This window comes from Ptychodera flava, chromosome 14 (genome assembly GCF_041260155.1).
Source record: "Ptychodera flava strain L36383 chromosome 14, AS_Pfla_20210202, whole genome shotgun sequence".
NCBI lineage: Eukaryota > Metazoa > Hemichordata > Enteropneusta > Ptychoderidae > Ptychodera > Ptychodera flava.
The window spans coordinates 4,722,198-4,741,132 of NC_091941.1; the positions used below are offsets into that span (position 1 = coordinate 4,722,198).

General features: G+C 38.4%; 1 protein-coding gene across 1 annotated transcript in view; it reads right to left on the reverse strand.

The window, feature by feature from the left end:
* Positions 1-1,261: 1,261 nt before the first annotated feature.
* Positions 1,262-18,935, reverse strand: part of LOC139149034 (neuroendocrine convertase 2-like) — a 28,538-nt gene continuing 10,864 nt past the window's right edge. Inside the window, 10 exon segments of the mRNA XM_070720531.1 lie at positions 1,262-1,745; positions 1,747-2,371; positions 3,586-3,813; positions 4,046-4,146; positions 4,522-4,737; positions 5,604-5,779; positions 6,328-6,416; positions 7,229-7,343; positions 8,921-9,029; positions 9,749-9,913. Of these exon segments, the coding sequence (XP_070576632.1) occupies positions 1,428-1,745; positions 1,747-2,371; positions 3,586-3,813; positions 4,046-4,146; positions 4,522-4,737; positions 5,604-5,779; positions 6,328-6,416; positions 7,229-7,343; positions 8,921-9,029; positions 9,749-9,913 (2,142 nt within the window). The 3' untranslated portion in view covers positions 1,262-1,427.

Consider the following 18,935-nt stretch of genomic DNA (forward strand, 5'->3'; position numbering starts at 1 on the left):
ATTTAATTTTGGGGCAATTTAACGTACAACAGTGTCCCGCGTCACTTAGTTTCAAAGTAGGTCGTCATTATAGTGCCTCGAGGAAATACGTTGGCATCGAATTTGTTGAGCCCGTCAAATGTATTTAAACATCGTATATGTTAATATGCCATCTATTTAAGAATTCGGGATACTTTATAAATCACTTTACCTGATCGTGTACATGTCATACTATTTTCCTGGAAATTTTGCTGCATACCGCATCTCATATGTTGTTTGAAATGATCAGAATCTCTGTGCAATTTTCCAACACGGATACTCCCTTTCTTTGATACAAAATAAAACTGCAATCTTCGTTCTTTAGACACAATATTCACAATTTATTTGACAAAGGAAATGACAGGGTCTGCAAATTACAGATCGAATCTTAGGTAGCGGTAGTTCAACGTCTCTGCTTTGCTAAGGTATACTAACTGCTGATATCAGCGAAGAGGGCGTGCTTCCAGAGGCAGCTAGGGACACCACTTTTAATTAAACTGAAATCACTGCATGTAAATGAGCTGAGATATGTTTAATTCTGAACAAATTCATCGGCCTTCGACAGAAACAAGAAGAAAACAACAGCCTTCCCTTAACTCTCAGGCCTACGTACGTAAAAGTTGCACGTCACTACAATATTGACCTCGTAACCGAACTCAGGATCGGTAAAATTTGGCAAGCTAACATATGACACCATCAAAGGTTTACACAATGCTAAGTACATATGATTAACGCTACAGCGAGCTGCCATTGCATCAGTGTGACCTTAATTGAATTTATGTCTTCTAAAATTTTACACCAGAAAACTATCTTGTATCAATTTAATGGCTATGTATACTTTACCAAGCTTTGCGTGGTTGTAACTCTATCACTCACAGAAAGAAAGTCGATAAAATCGTCTCTTATACGGTCTCAAAAATAAAATTTCTTCATTTCGCGACAGTCTATCTCTGAAAATCATTTTACAATAAAATTACACAATATACACACAAAAAGCAATGTACATACAAATTAAGTAGTCTTCTTGTACTTCTATAGACATTTTCATCCACCTCCATCCTGTAAAGGATTGGGTTAAATTTCAAAATTTTGTTTGTTACATTTGTCATACTTTACTCCAATATATTTCAGACAAACCGGACATGGTGACATATCCGATGGAAAACTTACTTTTCGCATTGACATTTTTAATAAAAAGAGGCAAAAGACATGTTTCCATGTGGCCCCATCTCTAGAGGGCGTTTTACTGCTACGTTGTCGAAAAATTGGGCCTAAGATGATCAATCAATAAAAACAATCAAGTTTCCTTCAAAGAAACGTTTTTTTGAGTTGATAATAATTCTAATTTAGGGTTTGGAGAGGGAATTACGTAATTACAAGGTACTTCTGATTCCATAGTCATCGTAATCTTATTTCCAGTATCCGCGTTTTCCAGGTTTGCGGTCGTTGGCGTCCATCGCCATTTGGAGAGCATCTCCAATTGTTTTCTCCATGTCTTGATTGGAGAGCTGCTGTTTGATTAATTCTCCAAGTATCTCGTCCAGAACTTCATTCATGTCCTCGTTATCGCCGGTTTGTTCTTGAAGTGCCTCGTACAGAGACTGGGCTAGGTAACGTTCGCTTGTCATATCTTCATAGTTGTTTTCAGCTTCTGGAAGTTGCTCATAGAGAGATTCAGGGTAGTATTCCATCAACACGCTTGCAATCGAATTTGCTTCGTCGTCGTCGGTCGTCGACGTCGTCAACTTCCTCGCTATCGTCATCGTCAATATCGTTTTCGCCGTCTTCGTTATGGATGTCTTCAAAGTCTTCGAGTTCCGTTGTTTCATCTTGGCCAACGTTGTCTTCAATCTTATTTCCTATTTCGGGTACATCATCATCAGCATCATCATCATCATCATCATCTTCATCCTCGTCCTCGGACAAAATTTCATTTCCATTGTTGTCTGCCAATTCTTGAGCGTAGCGTTCAAGCCACTCTGGTGCCTCCTGGGTGCCGTGGAGAACCAGAGTCCACTCGTAGAGCTCGCCGTCGTGGACTGGAGACCCGCTCATTTCCACCTCAAGTGTCCATTCTCCGTTCGGGTCTTCGCCCCAGTTGTGGGTGGTCATGAAAGGCCATTGGTCGAAACCTTCCTGGCTGTCGTCATCATTCGGTCGGCTGCTCAGGAGGATGCTGGTAGTTCCCATAGGTGACGTCATGTTAATGTTGACGTCACCGCGACGGGTGCTCCTCAAGCTTATCACACCCTGAACGTGTTCAAGATGACGTATATAGTTTTCTTGCCCTTTGCAAGCATCTGTGCTAAGTGTAAGGCGTAAACGATCGCCGTTTGCATTGGAAGGTATTTTCCTGCAAGACGAAGCAATCAAGCATAAGACAATCTTCAAAACAAACGTGCTCAGGGCAGGACGATGAAAATAAATAACAGCAAAGAAGTTAATGAACACAATAAAAAAAAAAAAAAAAAAAAAAAAAATATATATATATATATACACATACACACATACACACATACACACACACACATATATAAATATATATATATATATATATATATATATATATATATATATATATATATATATATATATATATATACATATATATACTGAGAATCTAGGAACTTGTAGTTGTCACTCTACAGGCTGTTTCATGCGCTAAGCAATCATCAGGAGTGAAGGTTAATAAAACCAAACGCTGCAACCTTTGCATAACAGAAAAACTCCATATAATTTATTCAGATAGCAAATCAACCCTCAACAAACGTGCTGAATTCCTCTCAAAATGCAGACACCGCAGCAAATTCCTCCTCTGTAATAACTGACTTGCCATTGGCCACAACCGCTTATTTGAATATGCATGCCCACCTGCAACACAATATAAACAGTTCTATTGCCGCCAAACCTTCACTCCTGATGATTGCTTAGCGCATGAAACAGCCTGTAGAGTGACAACTACAAGTTCCTAGATTCTCAGTATTACCGCCCTGCAGAAATGCATTGAGCACTATACTTTGCCTGCATTGACAAGCAAACCATTTTCGTATATATATATATATATATATATATATATATATATAATATATATATATATATATATATTTATATATAATATATATATATATATATATATATATATATATATATATATATATATATATATATATATATATATATATATATATATATATATATATATATATACATACACACACCAAACTCCTAATGGGAAATTACAGTGCTCGATGCCAAAAGCAGAGCGTTACAAACTACATAAAGTACTTCAACAACAAACACTACAAAGTAATAATATAGATATATTATTACTCTGTACCTGAAGAAATATAAGGTTATTGTTTACTCAATAAACACAATTTATCGATGAATAAATTTGTCAGCTAAAAGGGTATCATCAGATATAGACAATAAGGAGCCAAGGGGCAGATAGCAAGTAGTTAATATATGTATCTATGAATTGAAGGATCAGTAGAAGCTAAAATATGTAAAAACACTAGGATATATGTGTGTTGATACGGATATTTGAACTGTCAGTAGGTAACTTACGCCGTGTCTTTGTAACTGGCCCCAGTGCAGTGAAATCTTTCGGGAACAGTGACCCACTTCTTAGCCTCTTTCACCATGGCTCCGGCATCCAGGACACCAAAGCCGAACAGGTGGTTGAATTCAAGACCGACGCCGTTGGAGCGCCATTGATGAACTTCATCGTACAGCTGGTTGCGTTTCGACGTCAAAACTGTCAGATGTTGCATGTCTCGCCACGTTAAGTTACGACTTTGGAGAGAAAATGAAACATTAAAGTCAGAGGTTAATTTATGCATTGACAAAGTTCAAGAGAGCCAACGTAATTTACTTTTACGTGTATAGTGTTAAATCGCCTTGCAAAGGTCGTTCTCAACTACTTCAACAATTTCAATAGTGTACCGAACAAAATGTACCGACAACATCACAAAAGTAGCTGGAAGTCAATTAAAGTTCAAATTAACTCTCAGTGCAATTTACTTACTTAGCTTCCAGGGCCAGGGCGAACACTCCTGCAGCTTCTGGTGCGGCAGCTGAGGTACCAGAATGTTGCAAGGTACACTTGCCGTACAGATCCGTGGTTGCCTGAAAATTGTAATTGCAGGACATACATGTGAATTTTTCGGTGACACCGATACTCACTGTACAATACAACGAAATTGACCTTTATTTGAGAAATATTTCAAACGGCGTTTGCAAGTGAGTGCATGAAATAAACCTGTCAATCTGCCCATCTGTTCACAAATATCTTGAATTTCATGGGGCAATTAACAGGACCAAATACCACACATCAAAGCACGCACGCATGCGCACACACACTGGCACAGTTAATACATGTTATATGAATCCTAATCATCTATTCGTGCGTACGCATCATTATGGATTGACGCACTTGCATCCATGCATTCGTCTATGCATGTGTACAGTAGACTCATGCAGAAAACGATACACTCAACTCACCACACCAGCCTCGGGGTGTCTGTTTCTACCGTTACTGAAGGTGGACGCCAAGGTAGATGAGCACGACTCGTCGTAGAGGGCAGTACGGCCATCATTGATAGCACTGTTGATTGAGATGGTCCACATACTTGAAGCGTAACCGTCACAGTTGCAATCATCAGCAGCCCCGCCATCACCTGATGCCCACACGTAAATACTTCCCAGTCCGCCACGACCCTGCACATGATCAAAAATTCATGATAAGCATCGTTGGACATCATGTTTACGCGTCTCCGCAAATTGATTTTGTGTCTATGAAGGACGACTCTCGCACTGCCACTGAACAGTCGATCTCAAATGTGAGTCAATCGATTTTGATAGCTCAGTGCGACATGATTTATGAAATATTAGCCTTGTAAAAGCGAGATTTAAAGGAAACACACAAAGCAATTCAATATTTTTGTGCATATGGCACAACGAATGTTATTTTGTGCGTGAAAGTCACCATTTCTGTTTGCTGTAGAATTCTGGCAGAACACATTCACGAGGATAAAACAGAGTACATCTCTCAGGCAGCACCATGAATATTTTTCAAGTCTGTAAATATTTCAGGAGAATAGTTCGTCTCAGCGAAGTTACTGGAATGTGCCGTTATCAAAGTCAATGGGCGAGTTTTTAGAAGGAAGACACCATGGAAAGGTTATTTTATCTGAAAGCGACATGTTTCTGCTTGTGAAGGATTTTCGCTGCATATATCAATATTTTGTGATTACGTTTACGATAGAGGGCCTATGATATAGGGCTAAACTTTGATGTGGTACCTTGACTTATACGAAGATTTATTATCAATATCACAACAAAATGATTTGTGTTGCGAGGGTATCTCTAGCCGTGAAGCCTTATGATACGATGCATGTATTAATAAATTGTAATGATTTTAACTGTCATAATTTCACGATTTCGCATGAATGATACAAGGAACCTTTTTTATATCCTTGAAAATATCATCAAATATATTACCGTAGTTTTCTTTATAAATTGTATGGTGTAAAAATTCGTGATTTATTTCCACAACTTAAAATCAAACGACGATTTTGGTTTACCTCATTGACGCCATCAGCGATGGCTTTCAGAGTTTGCTCACGTGGTCCGTCCACGGTCTTGCCGTCATCCTGTGGTCCCCAGCTGGCGCTGTATATGTCGATTACCTGGGGCAGGTGACCCATGGATGACGATTCGATGAGATCTGTCATGAACGGTTGGTCGAGCATGCGTATACCTGAACGAAAACATAATGATACATTTATGAGATTGTTGTTTATGTCAACAAGGTCACTGTGTACTACTACCTCGAGAACATTTCCTGAACGCAACGTCAGACACACTCGTCACGTTTCGATAAGTGGCGAGTGGTTTCCCATCATCGCCCGAGATTGACGCACTAGTGCAGTCAAATCTGACGTTTAGTGATAATGACGTTTTGTTTACCACAGCATAGTTAGTGAAAATATTAAAATGATATCTTATTGCCTCAGTAACTCATTTATAGAGGGTCTTTTCTGGGAGAATACAGTAAAGATGTTACAGTTCTTTTGTGCGTTTGACGTTAAATTTCTTGCTTTTGTGCCTCCGGAACTATTCAGTCCTTATGAACAATATCTATATCCTATTCATGACGACGACGACGACGACGACGATGATGATGATGATGATAATTGTGACGATGATGATGACGACAAGAGAAACTACGGTGATTGAGGATTGAGACACAGCTGGCTGATGATGGCATTTTGAAAGAGGAGGAAATACGGTAATGTACATGCCCACCTGCAACCTTTGAATCGTATGCTACGCCAACGACACAGACTGAATTATTCGCCACGGCTGACACTTCCCCCGCACACCGAGTACCATGACTGCATGGAAGACAAAATGAACACCAAAGTTTTTTCCATATCTATTTGGCACTTTACTTCCAGGCTTGGAAAATAAATCACTTGGCAGCTAAAAAAATAATGTTTTATCACAAAAATGTAACAAAACGCTTTTGTAAATGCACATGTCATTAATGGTGATATTGCATTCGCAATCGGGTGAACTTTCGCTTTATATCGTGAAATGCACTGAATTATTCTCGGCGAGTGTTCCCGGGCGGGTGTTATGTGGTCATGGTATAGGCACAGGGTGGTTTCATGGCTACTGCTGTTTTGGGTAGAAGGGCGGTTCCTGTTCACAATGGTGTTTGTTTGATACGGTTAATTGTATTCAGCATTTGTGTGTGAATTTGCATCGGTATTTTAGGATATTGTGTTGGCCACTAGGCTGACCTAATTTCACTGTCGTGATTCGAGCAAGTCATAAAAACACTTTTTCTTGCGATGCGAAAAGGTACGATATGTAATCAGTCAGACAGTCAATCAGTCAGTCAGTCAGTCAGGTTTATTTTGAAAGGTATAACATTTGCAAGAATCACCGAAAATGTAAAACTTTAAAGAGATACAGCAAACACATAAGAATTGATCGTCGCGACTTAATCACACCATCTCGAATGATTTTTAAAATTTGTTTGTGAATAAAAATCACAGTTCTAACGATATCGATATTGATTATTACAACCTTGTTTTTACAATTACACCATCACACATTCCTGTCCTGTATGGTATCACGGGGCACAATCTTACTAATCACAGATTCAACGACAGTTGTTTGACGATGTTCACATCCTTACCTGTTGAACCAGTCAACTGTGTATCTAGGATACGGGTAACGATCGTCACTGCTAAAGTCATAGCTAGCTTCGGCATGATAGTTTGGTGCTATATCAGGATGCATATAATCAATGCCTGTTGGTGAAAGGTGAAATGACTGTTAGACTTGAATCCATCAAACTCCAAGGCCTGCATTAATTGTCGACATGCCATGTACATGCTCAATGTTCTCAGAACATCTGGTCCAGAAGCTTTACTTCACATGGCGTTTCTGAATTGTATAAGAAGAGTTCAGGCTGATCAAAATATTTTGGCTTTGTGGTCAACGTTGGCTGATGTCGTTTGGATGTGAAGTTTGACAGGACTATGGTGTATGGAAGTAGGTGTTTAAGCTCCATCTAACTTACACCCTTCGCTCTACAGCTATTTTAGCGGATGCACAGTCTTCCGACACAAAATTTAAAACTGCCCTTTGAACATCAGATGATTTTGTATTCCGAGTCTCCCAAGCGCAAGTCCTTGCTACAAGCTCAGAGTCTGTATACCGACAAGCAGTTGCTACATGCTAGGTTTTTCAGTGAGAAAGGAAACCATTAACGAATCTGCCTTAGTTTAAAGACGAACATCCTTTCCTGGGCGCTTTGATAAAAGGCGATATTAATAAAATCGAAGAAACCACAAATCATTTTCTTACAACCTAGACTTCAACCAAAGAAATAATTTTGTGGTATGTTACAAAGTATATACGTATGTCTAAAAATAAATCTGCGGCATTTCTCTTTGCCCCGTGTTAACAGTTAGTGGTGAGCTATTATAAACTAAATTAGCTTGTACTTTAACCATATATCTCCTGTTCGTTGACTGTAGTTACAATTAACTGGTCCAATTAATAAAGAAATCGTCTAAAACCATAAATTCAACACAATTCTTTCAATTATGTGCATTATAATATTAAAAACGAGACAGTCTAAATAAACGCATTGCACGATGGCTGTAAATCGATCTAGTGGCGCCCTCACGGCTTGACAGCTTCGCCTGAAGGACGAGTCTTGCTAGACACAAGGTGAATTAAGTGAAAGGAACAGAATGCCAGGTTGTCTGCTCGTCTGGCTTGTGAAATAGCGCTTTAAAATATTAAACATCAAGAAAGTCTGTCTACCTAAGCCGAATTTTACATGTATTAGCACTTTCATTTCTGACTCATTAAATGGAGTAGGAAGTCAAGCCGAAAGGTTAGCTTCATTTTTATTTTACATCAGTAGCACAAACCGTCTGATTAATCTTGCAAATTAATGACTTTGTACCAGCCAATTCGCCATTCGGCTGTTGCATGAAACAGCAGATAAAACTGTACGAGTCATGCAGTTTTCTGAGACGTGACAGAACTGGGGTTCGCCTCCAGAAAACGACGGCAGATATCATCTTGCAGACTGAGGAAACTGTCAGACACATGTGTTCAAATTTCGTCTACCTCCAGTTAAGTGAAGAGGCGATATATGACCGTTCTTATGGAAATAATTTGATATCACGACTTGCTAAGGAAGGTACCTTCCTGCCCACGAGACAGTAAATACTGCATATGCCTGTAAAGGCGTGTTGAGTTCGAAAACGATGCTGTTAGAACGTCAGAAGAAAAAACACGTCAACGAAACTAAAGGAAAGAATTAAACTTTAAATTTTCAAACATCGAGGTCTATAATTCATATTCTTACCATCATCCATGATTGCTATGACAACGCCTTTACCCGTCACACCTTGTCTCCATGCTTCTAGAACGTTGAGATCTAAGCCGGCTTTACCTTCCGCCTGGCCTGTATTTTTCTGTGAATCGATAGAATAAATTTGCTTGAGTCGATACTTGAATAGAATAAATTGATGACTTTGAAGAAGCAGTTTTGTTCGGTTCGTGGTACGTTTAGCGTTTGTAATCACCTAACTCGAGTTTGTACCACTGCTTGGCTAGATTCAAACATACTCGAAAAGCCAGGAAGCCCCCCAAATATTTCCTCTTAACCATAAAGGAAACACGTGGTTTGTCAGCACTAATATTTGATATTAACTGAATCAGATTTAGGCTTAGTTGGCTGAAATTTTTGGCCTTGATATTCCTTTCAGTAATACATTTCTTCAGTATTGTCTGTTTCTGTTGGAAGACCTACAAAAGATGAGCGCATAATATACCGGTGGCATTTGCCTTACAACAACAACACTCCCCCTAAGCGCGTTCTACCTTGAAATAAATTGATCAACCTGCGTATATCATTCACTGATAAGGGCATCCAGGGAGACAGACATGCATGCCGATTAAACCATGGCCAAATGAATTGCAAACTCTGATAACAAGCCGAGAATTTAGCTTGTACAAAATTTAACAGCTCTATTTCGTTTTTCTTGCACAAGACGAGAAAAAAAGATTTCCGATTAGCGCGATCACAGAAAGTTATTATCGATTTTAGTCCGTATGGAAGTCGTTAACCCCTGGATTTCAGCCACAAACTTAAGAAGTAGAGTTTAAGATGTTTTCTTCATAAGGTACTTACCAAATACCACTGTTTTTCAAAGAGTTCATCATTGTATTTTAGATAAGGACTGTCGCTCTTTTCTTTAGGGGCGTCATCTGGTTTTGACGGAACATAGGATCTTTTTAAATCTTTGAAACCCCGCTTGGTGCGTTTGAAACCCTCCTGTTGGACAACTCTTTCGACCTGCAGGTACAGAAAGGAAAATTAAGAAGAATCTCAAAACACTGTGTTGACAAGAAAGCGATGTTATCGTACTTCCGCTTGCTTCAACAGAGGGCGTGTTGATGAATTGCAGTCTACTAAACTATTGGGATATTACGTTTCAGACTAAAAGAGCAAATGGACCAAACAGAAATTTTAAATTTTTGAATATGAAGAACTCCGATACTCGTTTTATCACTTATAACAACTTTCGACAGGGATATTTCGTGTCATTTTATACCTGAGGTACATACGGGAACATAATATTTGCAACTACAAAACCAACAACAGACGGATAAATATCGAAATAATTGCCTGTAATTTCATAAATCAACTTCTGTTCACTTTCCTGCACCGTCGCTGATGCAATCATGCCGGGATATATCCAAACCAACACATTTCCCTTCGTTGATGAAACACTCGTCTGGCCATTGTTACAGATATGGATAACATTGCGCTCAGTCTCTGTTAGTAAAAATAAGTACACTGCAGCGCCGCCATCGTCACACGACAGACATGAAACTATTGTTCCAGAGTCTACATTTGGATGACATGTCTATCACGCTCGCTTTTTTAATAATCAATTATGTGATGACAATTTTATTATATGACAATTTCAGCTGCAAGTGATTATACCAGGGTGCATATCAATATAACTGTTGAATAATTATGGAAATTCAAACCACAGTAACTGTAATATTTTATTAAGGCAGGTACCTTCATTGCCATCGCCATCAAAGAACACTTTTCCCTCTCATAAGTATATTTCGTTACAAAAGTTGCTTTGTTTTACGATTTCATTCTAGTAATCTTGGATTCATATTCAAGTTGACCTAGCAGGAAAAACCCGAAAAAAACTAACTAAAAATTACAATGGGCTACTCTGTGGACAGTTTGTTTACGAGAGACAATCGTGTTTACACGTTTGCTCTTTCTTTGAGTTGTAATTTCTAAAAATCGGCAGCAAACAGCGAAGACAACAAGGTGAGATTATATTTAATCGCGTGCGTGGTCGTTGACATCTTTCCGATGTAAAAAAATCTACCGCGACAACGTTGTGGTGACGTCATACGGTAGTACATGATGTCACATGCCCGACATCGCATCCCACTCAGTGCAGGATGTACTTGAATTTGACTAAAGACGTAGTTTCATGAAACAAAGAATGGAAACGTTCGAAATGAAAAAAATCAGACCGCGGAAAAAGGCAAAAGTACGTATTGAAATCTTGTTAGTATAACTTTCCATGTAGAACCTTAATTTAATTGAAATATTTACTCAATTTGCTTATGACGGAACTTGACATATATTTATTTCGTGGTATCCTAGATATTTATCTTGACCTCAATACTTCATCTGATTATTATCAATTTACATTTTCAATTACCTTGGAAGTGTCACGGTGGCGGTTAATTTGTAGCAGCAATGTCGCGGTTAACGAGAGTCTAATTATTCAGAAGCCAGTTATCCAGCGTTTAACTACTCTGCACTATTACAGAGATCGCCATAAATCCTTCAAGATGGTGACACACTCAATGCTAGTTTTCACGCAAGTGCCTCATTCATTCGGTCGTTGCATCTCCGTGAATTATATCAAATAGTAAAACCGAGCCCTTCGATTAGCTCAGTTGGTATTCACTTTTATTTGAAATTAAGCTGCAAAGAGTGGGCTGGCAGCCTGCCTCGACTATCCACATTTGGTAGGATAATCCCCACAGTTCTTCGTGGGCGATTGTAGATTGTTTTGTAATCGGCTTACTGGAGTTCAGTTGGGTGAAATAATGTCTGTGTCGTGCGATCCACGGTATCGCTAGATCGCTGATATCAGTATATTCCTATAATAGTGGGTGTGTCGACTCTCTGGTGATGAAGAGTTTCTCGCGTGAAAATATTACACAATATCATGGGTTTTGAGAAGACATTGAAACGATCACATGATAAATTGATTTCTGATCGAAAAGGACAAAACACATCGCACTGATGGCATTTGCCTTCTTGATATTTCAAAGACAGACGCCACCTAAAACTACATTGATATTTATGAAACCTAGTCAGATTTGGAGCCTACATAAATTGATTGAATTCAAGCTGTAAAGCCACAATGATTACTTCAAAGCGAACAAACTTGCGTTTTTACCGACGATTCTAGGGTGGAACGCATGGAGTATTCATGGCAACGAAGTTTTTATGCAGTGAGAGAGAATGACAGTCTATTAAAAGAAGTGGACAGGGTGCAGATGTGAGCAGTTTCTTAGAAGAGAAGGGAGAATAACCTGGAACTATGAAGGCATTGATGGTTGTAATCCATACCAAATCTATTAGATACTGTGAATTTTTTGCCTGTGAGAGCTTTCGGCAGTCGTTGGGATTCCGAAGAAAGTAGATTTAGGTCACACGGCGTCATATTTATTTTACGCCATCGGGCAATTAGTACGACGGTCCACTTAAGAACGACGTGTGCGCGGATTTTGCTAGGGCACACATGCAAGAACGCGTACATTGGTAAATAGTGAATGGCAGTGAACAAGGAGAGGGATAGGTGGATAAATAGATAGACAGACAGGCAGATACGTAGACAAAAAGATAGAGAGAGAGGGGGGAAGGGAGAAAGGTAGGTAGATAAATGGATAGATAGACAAATACTATTAATAGATAGATAGATAGATAGATAGATAGATAGATAGATAGATAGATAGATAGATAGATAGATAGATAGAGATAGGGAGAGATAGCTTTACAGAGAGATAGATTGACAGAGAGATAGACAGATACCGTTAGATAGAGATGGATGGAGGAATCGATAAATGGACGGGATGATAGTTGACCAACAGAAAGTAAAGGTATGTATGGGTACTTTAAAGAGGTTTCCATGTTTTTTGGAGATGAAAAACGAGGTATGTGTGATAATAGGTTTCTTAAAGCATACAAAGGGTGTTCCCGTTATCCTGTAAAAGAATTACATTTTTCACGTTACACGTACAACCTTGATTTTAGATGTCGCAATCATTTCTACCTTTCCGCATTTTATTAAAAAGCAAAGGTTAAACTATGCCGTAGAAAACGCTCTGATTTTACCGAATTTTACGATCGTATTAAATGGTGTGGTTGTTAGGGACAATCTCGACGTCAACTCGGCGACGCGGTGTCGAATCGTCACAGCGAACATTGGAGTTTGTTTGAATCTAATGACAAACAAGATCGAAGAACCGTAGTACTTAATGAATTCTAACACAGACAACTAAAGCAGATGCGTCGAATCTGTGACGTGTACTGAAGGCCGTCATTTTGTCAATCTTTGATGTCGTTTCAATTCCGTTGTACGTAAGATACGCATAAGTCCAAATTCTTCCATGAGTATAAAACTCTAATTTACCTTATCTTCTGAAAATCTGACAACCGAATCCTCCCGAAAATAATTTATATATTTTTTCATAAGTAAATAATATACTATCATTTTCTATGATTTGGCTTGGAGTTATACCGAATTCCAAAAATAAATCACGCTCTAACGTTTCATGCAAATTACCGAAATGAAACTGGAAGTTGAGCTTTCGTAATTTGAATCTGCAAACGTACTAATGGACTTGTGCGGTATACGGCAATTTCCGGTATATTATGTTAATATATCTGACCTTTTCAAAAGGAAATAAGAAACACACCGCAAATTGACACGGTGCAAATGTGGCAAGGGTAGCCACTTTTACGTCAAGAAACCTTGAAATCGCTAGATGGACAAAGGTTAACAAGGCCTAGGGTGGGGACGCTGAACTAGAAACGAGCACACGCACTTAAAACAACGACTGATCTTATGCGCAGTTGCGTATAGTTGTGGTTTAGTCTGTGCGTAGGCAGTCACGTGAGTGTGCGCGTATATTACTGAACGTTTAGGTATGAATCCAAGTAGGCGCTGGTTTTCCGGTTTTACTTCATCCATGCATTTTGTCGGTAGAAAGTGTTCTTTGGGGTATTAATTATCCTAAATTTGGAAATTTTACCTGAAATATATATACGTATGGAGATAGAAGCGAGACTCAGGTCTACCTACATGATATAGGTATTACCAAATGTCATTCTAACTAAGTAATCTGAAACGGAAGCGTATGGGAATTAAAAAAATGCATCTCGGGTTACTTTTTACTCTTAGATATCGGATTACTTTTTTCAAAATACTCCTATTTATATATGTCCATTAATTACCTTTTGAAATAATATTCAAATTTACTTGAACAGTGTAAAAAATCAGCAACTTGTTGCTGACTATTTTCGTAACATGTATTTCTGAAAATGTACTTCACTTAAACTGCTAAATCGATTTTTTTTTATTTCTAAAGTGTTAAACGTGTCATGCAACAAGTTGAACAAGTACAAGATTGCGGTTAGAAACTGTAGATATTGTCGTAATGTTCACCAGCTGATTGCTGTCTTTCAACGTAAATCACAGCATTGAGGTTGGTCAGCTTTGAAGGTCATCGCTCAATACATATATTTGCAAATAAAACTGATTTCAAGGTTTGAAGGAAATCGTACATTCTTCAAATATATGCCTTCACAGTGCAAAGTTAGAGACAGGAAGTGCGTAGGTTCTCAAGCCGTCCTTTTAGCGGGAGATTATAGATAGTCAATTTCCGAATCAATTCACAGGCGAATTTATAATTTTATTTCAGATGCATATGTCGTTCTGTATGGCAGATCACAAAAAAAGCAAAATACTTAAACAATACTTGAATATTCATCCGACTCTGCGATGCCAGAGCTTGCAGGAAAGTGGGTCGATTTGTATAAATTTGCAATAGCTAACATCGCAGATATAGATTGATACAAGCCGAACCAGCACTTTAATTGCCCACTCAAAAACACGACCTAATCCACATCTTATTGGTTCGTCTGAAGTGACGTCTTGACTGTCAAGCGACACAGGATATCTGAAATTGATTTTGCATTTTTTATTGATCAGATCTGTTGTCGTAGCTAACCAGGGTGGTTTACATATAATTTATCATTGATACGAGTGAATAATGGCACGGGACCCAAGGTCCGCAGTATAAAATATTACTCAAACTTCACCCACACGTTGCGTCGTTCGGAAATTGAATTTATTCATATGATCTGATTCTATGGTAATGTGATATTAATTGTACTCGAAATCACTGTAATATAGCAAAACTTTTCTTTCTATCCTATGAGGAGAAATGCTGTACTGAGGAGGCCTATGTTTCAGACTTTGTTATGTCATTGTATTTTATCTGCATTCCAGTCCAAGTGAGACTGTCGTAGTACGCACATAGAATCAATTCAGTTCAAATTGTGTTTAAACAGCTTTCAATGATCACGCTTTCCTTTCTCTGTGTTCTTTACGTTCCAGGTAACACGGCTCAGATAGCCCGCTGACAAGTACAATACGACTGGATGGAAGGACATGAGAATGTAGGGAACGTGGAGATCTCGTGACTTTCCAATTGAAAATATGATGTTAGCCTGATTTCAACGATGACTTTGTAATGTTTTATAACAGACAGACTGTTTAATTGACCACAATGTTCTCTATATTAAACTAGATGTCGTTCAACACGTCAACCACCTACGTACTGTCACAGTCAATCTTTTCGTTCAATGGCCGAGGCAAAACAACCTTGGCAAACTGATATCAATGACGTCATTGCCTAGAACAACAGGAGGTAATTGAAATTTTGTTGAGATATGCTATATAACAATTTATATGCAGCCTTATGCACTCATTGGGCAAAAGTTGTAGAACCCCTGGTATCAATGACGTCATTACCTAGAACAACAGGAGGTAATTGAAATTTTGTTGAGATATGCTATGTAACAATTTATATGCAGTCTTATACACTCATTGGGCAAGAGTTGTAGAACCCCAAATTTCCTTTACTGCGCATGCACGGTGAAATGAAGGTACTGACAAAAGTACTAGCACGAGTCAAAGGTCAGTGCAAAGGTGCAAAGGTCAATCATTATCAGCATGAGCTGTTGCCCAGGGAGATAGACGTATAAACGCATTAGGCATATTTGGTGTCTTCAGATTTTCATTTAATCGAGCTGCTGAAAATCCGGCTTAATGTGCTTGTTTAAATATTTAGCGGCTCATGGGAACTGAGATGAGACGAGTAAGGCAAAAACGAACGTTAGTGACATCGAAGCACTGAAATGAAGCAGTCGAATGTATTATTCATCTGCGCGCGCAGACAAGACAGAACCCGGTAATCGAAACGCTTGGTTGTCATAGTAACCCCGATTGTATTTCGCCGGAGGACTGCCTATGTTGTTACTATAGTGACTGAAACAGCCTACTTTCAGCATGTTGAAAATTATTTTAGTGTGTATTTGTATGATTAAAACTTTAACGCTTACAAAAAGTCACGTGATTTCAGTGGCCGATGTTTATTTTTCTAAGTTTTCAAAATGCATGATTGTATAACTCTCTTCATTAGATTAAAGGTATTTGTTCCATTTCCAGTCCTATCACAGAATCGTTGATAGGGGAAAATTATGCTAATTTTTGTAAACATAAAGATCATTCATCTATGCATGGGCACTCCTTTCGCAAAAACATTGATTGAATTTTAGAAGAATCCATATAATTCATTCTTTCATTTAATTTGTTTTCTATTTATTTTGAAAACTTCATATAGGCCTATGTTCAGTATTGAACTGCCGGACACCAATGACAGCCCAAGAGTAACTATGGAAAATGATGAACCCTTTTGAATCATTTCCTGTCTAGATTCCTTCCAAGTTCCATCAATTTTTAGGTTGACATTGTCAGTTGCTGAAGATCAGCGCAAATACGATAGATACTGGCGCCGGCAGTGCCATATTAAATATCCAGGTCATTTGAGTAATTTAGATAAATTATCATTCGTCATTGATAAGCCACAGTTCACAGTTCTTTTGATCGGCCACTGCACAATAAATATAAATAATATTCAGAGAAATTGAATTCATCTTGAAAAGCAGAGGGCTCTCGACAGAAAATACAGTGCCTTTAAGTTGAAACCGAAAAAATCCCCAAGAGTGTTTGTTGTTAGCTTATCCGTGATCAGACGTTGCAACTGGTTAATCACAGATTTCCTTAATATCTTCTACCCAACAGGTAGTACACCTGATACGGGCAATAGAAGACACAGTCTGCTTTTGAAGCTTGCCGGGCATATTTATGAACGATACACTGAAAGGTTTTACAAATCTTCGCGTGCCCAGCTTGGTAGCAACTGAATAAGAGATTTGATAGTGAAGTAGCCTAATGAAAAACGTTTGATGTTGTGAGGGTTTTTACTTTTGATTAAGGGGTCCGTAGCCTGAGACTCAAATATGGCTCCCTTTACGCCAAGTTGACAATTCACGAACTGCTATTAAATGTAAATGCTGCCAACAGGTGCGTCAGGAAAACTCAACGATAAAAAAACCGTACAAGAGACAATTTTGCCTATTCTCACTGCTGCATTATCACTGTATTGGATCAATCTACAAACTCTGAGTTAAAACCTCGATGAAACTTTCATGACCGAAGCATTAAGTATTTCAGGAGCGTATTTGTCTATCTGCTTGGCACTATTCGATATCAATCCCAGCATGAATAATTCTCTGAAAGTCTGTGTGCGTTGATGTGTCAATTCAGCCTGACTGCCTAACTTATACTAATCTTATTGATTCTTTTCAAAACAACATTCAAATGAAGGCTGAGTGTATTATTCAACATGCCTTGATTTGCTTTCCGAGAAACGTCTTAAAAATGCTCTATCAGTAACTAGAAAACGGACCTCTGAATTGCAGCATTACTGTAAAAGGGACATTAGCTGCAACTGTTAACATTTTCTTTTGTTGCTTTTATATGGCTGCCTTTTAGGCCATGGGGATATTCCTCACCACTTACATGGCCTGTTATCATACAGTAATATCATCAGAATGAATTACCTCAGGATTAAACTTTCCGTGCCAGCATTTACAATGCAAAGAAGACATCTGAAAACCTTGTTAACAAGCTGAATGCTAAATGTATCAACTTGATAGGGTCAAAAATGTATAAATGTGGAAAAAATTACATATTTGGGAGAAATTCGAACAAGTTATACCGTCCATGCTATTTATTGCGCTACAACGCCTTTGTGATATATATATCAACTCAGAAAGGCGTGTTGTAAGCGACTATGTTGGTCTTTTCGTCACGTAAAAGACTGAGAACATCGATGGAGTTGCAGTTATTCTCGCCAGCCATCGCTCTGTCAAGTTGCAATCATTACATGGATAATCAACCATACTGCTCTGTAATTGATACTTAATGAGTGCTTAGGTCCTTTCGAATATCAAATGGTAATTTGATAAACAGAAAATTTTGTGAAAGACAAGAGCAGTATGATGGAATTAATGAATTTGGCAAGAAGTTGTATAGGTTTAAAATGAGAAAGGCATCGACATGTACTATTTATCGCGGTTTGGTAGTTATTTGTAAAAGGTATTTTTGGTATGATATGAGTTTTTAGTTCCAAGGTATTCCATGGTAATTGTTTGGTTATCTGACGCAACGGATTGTAGCACAGCTCTGCACATCTGCACACAACGCCGGAAACATGGCCACAAATCACAAATGATAACGGGAAACACAAATAATATGGTGTATAACCCTTTACTTTTTAGTGATAACAAAAAAATGGAGAAGGATAAGTGAAAACATAGAAGGGTGACGCCTCTTAAACTTTTCAAATGGATATGATATTTATACATATCTGCTTGAAAATGAAATCCCGAACCATTTCACAAGTTTAAAATCCTTCTAAGCTCCAAAAATGACCGGCAGTCTTTACAGCGTTACGCGTTGACATGCGTTATAATCAACAGACTCCAACCATCTGTATTATCTCGGTTTTAAAATAGGCCCCCTTGATGTTGTTTGAACAAACTGATCAAAGAACTGACGAATGTTGGATACAATAGTTGCAGCATAGGTTGCGTCACACAGCCTCAAGGTGATGAACGGGAAGAGAGCGTT